Source organism: Atta colombica, unplaced genomic scaffold (genome assembly GCF_001594045.1).
Source record: "Atta colombica isolate Treedump-2 unplaced genomic scaffold, Acol1.0 scaffold134, whole genome shotgun sequence".
Lineage (NCBI taxonomy): Eukaryota > Metazoa > Arthropoda > Insecta > Hymenoptera > Formicidae > Atta > Atta colombica.
Genome location: NW_017259222.1, coordinates 2,124,841 through 2,131,472, shown reverse-complemented (window position 1 = coordinate 2,131,472; position 6,632 = coordinate 2,124,841). Strand labels below are relative to the sequence as shown.

Genomic DNA, 6,632 nt, shown 5'->3' with positions numbered 1-6,632 from the left:
TATATAAATGTTTATTACAAAAGTTTTATGGTATTTTTATGGTACTTTGTGTTCTATATAATGGTATATTCATTTTTTTCTAATATCAAAGATATTTACTAAAAATGATAAAATCCATATTTTTCGAAGAGAGAGATTTCACCCTTTAAATATGCTGGTAAAAAAAATATTTTTTGAACAAAAAACTTAAAATAACAGCATTCTTAATGTTCGAAATATGATGAGAAATAAAAGGCTAATAAGAGTTTTAAGTTTTTTAGTCTAATGTTACGCTGGCTGTAAAATGCGTGGAACACTTTTTTCATTCTTTAAATTTATACAATATCATTATGGTTACCATAAATAATCTCAAACTATAGATAAAATTTCGTAGATCCATCTTGTACTTAATATTGTATTCTGTAGCGTTTTAATTTTCTTATTTTCTGCGGTTCTTGTTTATTATTCTATTTTCAATTATACTTATGTTAAACGAATAATGGAGATTTTTTATGTTTTCTGACTCTTATTAGCTTTTTATATTTCATTGTTCATTAAGCTTAATGTTCAAAATACGACAATGAAATATAAAAAGCTAATAAAAATCAAAAAACATAAAAAAATCTCCGTTATTAAGTATAATTGAAAATAGAATAATAAACAAGAATTGCAAAAAATAAGAAAATTAAAACACTACAGAATACAATTCTAAGTACAAGGTGAATCTACGAAATTTTATCCATAGTTTGAGGTTATTGACTACTGTGATAATTATAATATTGTATACATTTAAAGAACGAAGAAAGTGTTCCATGCATTTTACAGCCAGCGTAAAATTAAAATAAGAAACTTAAAATAATAGAACTCTTAATGTTCAAAATATGACAACGAGATATAAAAGGCTAATCAGAAAACAAAAAAATTTCATTATGATTATATTTTTTTTATATTCTATAATATATCTAAAATCCATCGAAAATCGATGAAGGACGGCTCCAAATTCCTTTGTTAGAAAAATTAGAAAAAAATAAAAAGGAAGTAAATCTACAGTTAATAGAAATCATGATATGATTCATCATGATAGGATATCAATGATGCAGAATTTATAAAAATTGCAGGCGGCCGATTGTCGCAACGATGGATATTCGCTTTTATGGGATTTTTGGCAATCCTGAATGCCTACACAATGAGAGTCTGCCTTTCGATCACTATTACGGAAATGGCGGTTTCGATCAAACATAATTATACAGACCAAGATACTTGTAAATATGATCTTAATGAGAAAGAATCTGTAACAAATTCGACGGAAGGGAAATACAATTGGGATGAACGTACGCAGGTAAAAGATATTTTACACATAAATCATAAATTAATAAAATCATAAATTAATAATATCAAAGTGTGCTTTTATGTTTTACCTCTTTACTTTTAAGATAAGAGCATCACGATAGACGAAGTATCAGCCGATTTTTGTGTCGTTTTTTGCTCAATATATATAATCGCTCATATGGATACAATTTTAATTGTTTTCCAAAAATAATAATTAAATATACAATCAGTCTCAACGCAGATACAATAGTCTATTCCCTCACAGTACATTTTATTCTTTAGAGGGAAAAACGTAGGTTTTCCTCTGGACGGTTTTAGGATGTTCTGTGTTATATGAGTGTGTTATTATCTTAAATATTTATTATTATTTTATTTTTATCCTTGTATTTTACTCTTTTTTATTTATTTTTGTATCTTTATTTTCATATCTTTTTCTTGTTTCAGGGTCTTATCCTCTCGTCCTTCTTTTGGGGCTACATCCTTACGCACATCCCGGGCGGAATACTATCTGAGAGATTCGGCGGCAAATACACTCTCGGTCTTGGCATTCTCTCGACAGCAATATTCACCTTATTGACACCATTAGTGGTCCAATGGCGCGGTGCGGTTGGTCTAATTGTGCTGCGAGTTCTCATGGGTCTCGGCGAGGGCACGACCTTCCCAGCGTTGAACGCTTTGTTGGCGCAGTGGACGCCACCGGAGGAGAGATCGATAATCGGTTCGTTGGTATTCGCTGGCGCCCAGCTCGGTACAGTGTTCGCCAACCTGGTGTCTGGCCTGATCCTGCATCAGTACGAGTGGCCCGCGGTCTTCTATGTGTTTGGCAGCATTGGCGTGCTGTGGTTTGTTGTGTTCGTGCTAATTTGCTACAGCAACCCATACGAACACCCGTTTATTTCCGATCGCGAGGTCAAGTTTCTACACGAACGTATGAACGAGCACACTCATACGAAACCTCCGCCCGTGCCCTGGCGGCACATGTTGCGCTCGGCACCTCTCTGGGCCCTAATCGCCGCTCAGGTCGGTCATGACTGGGGTTTCTTCACCTTGGTCACCGATCTGCCCAAGTATATGAGTAGCGTGCTTAATTATTCCATCAAGAGCAACGGCTTGGTCTCTGCGTTGCCCTACCTCATCATGTGGTTTTGTAGCATAGGATCATCCTGGCTAGCCGACTGGATGATCACCAAGGGCATCATGTCGCGCACCAACGTGCGGAAACTCGGCACCACAATCGCCTCCATAGGCCCAGCAGTCTTTATTATCGCCGCCTCTTATTCCTCGTGCGACCGAACGCTGGTGGTAGCCATGTTCACCATTGGCATGGCTCTAATGGGTACGTATATATATATATATATATATATAAATTTTCATTCCTCTGCAATTATATTACTACAATTTGCAAGGTGAACGCGAATGCATAAACTGAAGGATTCCTTTGATTTTTTTTTAAATACATTGTTAAATATAAATATTAAAGAAGTAATGATAATCCATTCCTTGAGTTAAATAATATTTTGTTATTTTTAATTTCCAATGCATGAATATGAAAATATAAATCGATTCATTTCTGCGATTAGTTCCAATACGTAAATAACGTTTATATTAACGTACGCACTTAGTAAATAAACTAAATTTGAGTTAAAAATATATTTCTTGAGTTAAATTGTTTAACTCTATCGTTTTAGTTAAATTAACGACATATTGATAGAAACAATGACAATTAACCTAAGAAATGATTAAAAATAACTCAAATTGGGTATAATTTAACATGATGAATTTAACAGTGTATATTTCTTTTGGTTTAAAGGTACTTTCTACCCTGGAATGAAAGTCAACGGGTTGGACTTGTCTCCCAATTACTCTGGCACTCTAATGGCATTGGTGAACGGGATGGGTGCTCTTACTGGGATCGTCACACCGTACATCGTCGGAGTGTTGGCGTCCGAGCAAACGATGTCCCAATGGCGAACTGTCTTCTGGATCGTCCTGGGTGTCTTCATTCTAACAAACGTAATTTTCGTCGCGTATGCCAGCGGCGAGGTTCAATACTGGAACGACCCTGATTTCGTCATACGAGATCGGGAGGAAAGGTCGCGCAAGAAGAAGGACAAAAAGACGAAATCGACAGAAAAAGCATGAAAACATTATTCACGACGCTTTTCCTCGCGGTGCCTCAGAGAGTGATTTTAACAAACGAGAAGCAATTGGATTTATTAACAATCTCGTGATTATCACAGGACATCGTCCTTTCTCGACATACTCTTAAGGTCCGCCCATCGTTTTTTCGCCACAACTTTCAATAAAGATCTCACAACCGCGTGAAGGAAAGATGCCCCAGAAAGATGCGCGTTAACATCTCTCGCTTATAATCCTTAAATAATGATTTACGCGTGGTATCAAGTCGTGTGAATACATCTCGAGTTCACGTCAATCCATATCGCGAACGCTGAATGTGCCGGCGACGTTTATGCAAGTGAGCCTTTTCATCGTGAAAGGGGAAATTGTAAATTAAAACCGATAGATCAACAGCGATTGTATATATTACGTATATAGGGTTTAAGTAAATGTACAGTATAAATATAATTTAATTGAATAAAACTGTGCGTATTTCTATTTCTATTATTCGAATCAGGTTCTTTCCGGACAATCTCAGAGAATTCGATTTAATGTATCTTATTGCGAAAGAACGATCGGTTATATTGGTGAATTATCGAGTCATGCAGTCATATTTAGACGCGGCTATCATCCAACGGCCAAGAATACAAATGAGGTGCTTTAAGGAATGCATATTAACCTGTCAACTTTCTATCGGTACTTTTCGCTCGATATATGCGCTGTGTATGTACGATGGATGTATACGATATACAGTGTACATGATATGCCGTTTTAAAGGTATATTATATAATCATGCAAAATGCGATATAAAATATTACGCATCGAATAAATAAGCAACAATTTCGGCCACCTGCTTTATATTCTCGAAAAATATACAAAAATTTTTCGAAAATCTACTGAATACACTGCTAAGTTACATTGCTCAAAAGAGCAATTCGATTCTTTGAGTTAAAAAAATAACATTTTATTATTTTGAACTTCCATATGTACTAAAATATTAATTCATTTCTGTGGTTAATTTCAAAATAAATAGCAGCCATATTAACATGTATATTTAGTAGATAATATATTTAGTAGATAATAATGAAATTTGAGTCAAATTTAATACATTTTAACTTAAACTGAATCATAATTTAACATTGTGACTTTAATAATAGTATATTACAGTATTTTTGTATTATGTGATATTTTTCGAGAAAAAATCCTCGATTGTTTTCCATGAAAATCATAGATTTTATTCCCTAATTGTATGCGTTCAAGTTCCATTTGACGCGTATTATTGCTATTTTAAACGCTATAATCTAAAAATGCGCTAATTACGAAAGCGTGCAAATCTTCGCAATTACATCCATCTCTCGCTAAAATAAAAAGTATGCCTTATCGAAGAATAACGCAAAAATGGTATGTAAATTGAGGAATAATTGATCTTCACCAACAATCTTTGTTGCTTAACGTCATTCATAAAATGCATACGTCACTGATATATTGCGGAAAATTACATTTTTTGTGGTTACTTTCGTTACTATTCGCACCTTCTTATCGTACTTATTTGAAAGGTTAACATAAATGTATTTTATGAAAGTATTGAAGATAAGTACGTGATACGACTTTATAAATCGCTAATTCAGTTTTCATCATGCTAATTAACATAACATAACACAAAAGTAAGGAATTAATAAGTTAACTTATTAATTCATCAATAAACGTATCATGTTTCATGAACCACGCCGAGATTCAAAAATTATTCTCTGTTGTCACCCTTTTAATGGCTTTATAATTTACATCAGAGACATTTTCTCTGTAAAGACTCAGAAAGCAGAAATTTAAACTTTATACATCAGGAGGCAAAAATCGAAGATACTTTAGAAATATAATAGGAGAGAAAAACATTTTTTCGATAATATTCGAAGTATAACAATAGGTAAATTATATGGTCCTCATGGTCGACATCAGATTTATATTATAATTTAGCTAAATTTTAGTTTTCATCGAGATTTTTTTTAATAACACGCCAAGGATATTTAAATCTGTCGATTAAGAATCAATTAAATTGTTTCAATAAGAAATACAAACACAACTATGCAAGTGTAAATAGGACAGTGTAGTTTTTCGATAAGATTACACAGGATGTGTGTCTGGGATCAAAATGATTTCCTCAAACGACTCGTCTCGAGTTAATTTACGGCTTTACGTAATCAACTATAAGAGATGATAAACGACGCAACGACAATATTATAAGAAGGTCGAACGGAATTTTTCATAATTTTATATAGGTAATCAATTCTTCTATTACAATATCACATCCGATAAACATAAAGAATCATCCAATTGCTCGTCGGCCGATTAAAATCAGACATAATCGAGCGTATCAAATATTTTATATTTTTTTCAGACTTGACTTCCTTGTCTTTTATCTTAAGTACGAGTTATAGATTTTAAAGTTGCACACATGATAAGAGAGCCGATAGGACATAATTCCATAAACAAGTGGACATCTCGCTTATCTCGTTATGTAAAATTATACAGATGCATACTATGCATAAATATATAATAAATTATAATTAAACATGTAAATAATATATATGTAATATATTTAATTAATATAAATAATATAAATAATTTATATTTAATTATATATGTAATATAAATATATATAATATATATTAAACTACATAACATATAAACTATATATGTTTTTTATAAAAAGTTCTCACGTAATTTAAAGAACTTATGTTTCACTCGCTTGAGTCCCGGTATTCAATTCCATGACATTTGCTATGTTTAAATAGAATTACGGGCTCGGGCAAGCATATATGTTATTATATGTATTGTACATGTTAATGATACGGCCAACATTAATGATCCGCTCACAACTTATGCGCTACCTGATTTTTAACGAGCCTCACGCAAGCGGTATTTGTTTTTTCAAAGTAAACGTTTAATTAGGCACATCGCGCGCGGGTGTTTTTCCCACGAGAGAGACAGTGCAGATCGCACGTGTTTACGCGCCAAACACGATCACATAGATGACCAAGTTCGTAACTTGCCAATCCTTGCGGAAACATCTGAATTTTTATAAAGGTATTTCACGAGGATGCAATTTTTGCAAGGATTGCGTGTAGACGCAGGAAATGTGGTGTTCGGTAAAAAGACATTGTTGCATAAGCACCTGTCAAGACCTGCTTTGCTTCAGTTGCATTTTATAC

General features: G+C 33.4%; 1 protein-coding gene across 1 annotated transcript in view; it reads left to right on the top strand.

The window, feature by feature from the left end:
- The window catches only part of LOC108684431 (putative inorganic phosphate cotransporter), a 17,070-nt gene extending 13,161 nt beyond the window's left edge, over positions 1-3,909 (top strand). The window contains exons 2-4 of the mRNA XM_018188744.1: positions 1,098-1,318; positions 1,753-2,644; positions 3,119-3,909. Of these exons, the coding sequence (XP_018044233.1) occupies positions 1,098-1,318; positions 1,753-2,644; positions 3,119-3,450 (1,445 nt within the window). The 3' untranslated portion in view covers positions 3,451-3,909. The remainder of the gene's footprint in view (positions 1-1,097; positions 1,319-1,752; positions 2,645-3,118) is intronic.
- Positions 3,910-6,632: the final 2,723 nt, after the last annotated feature.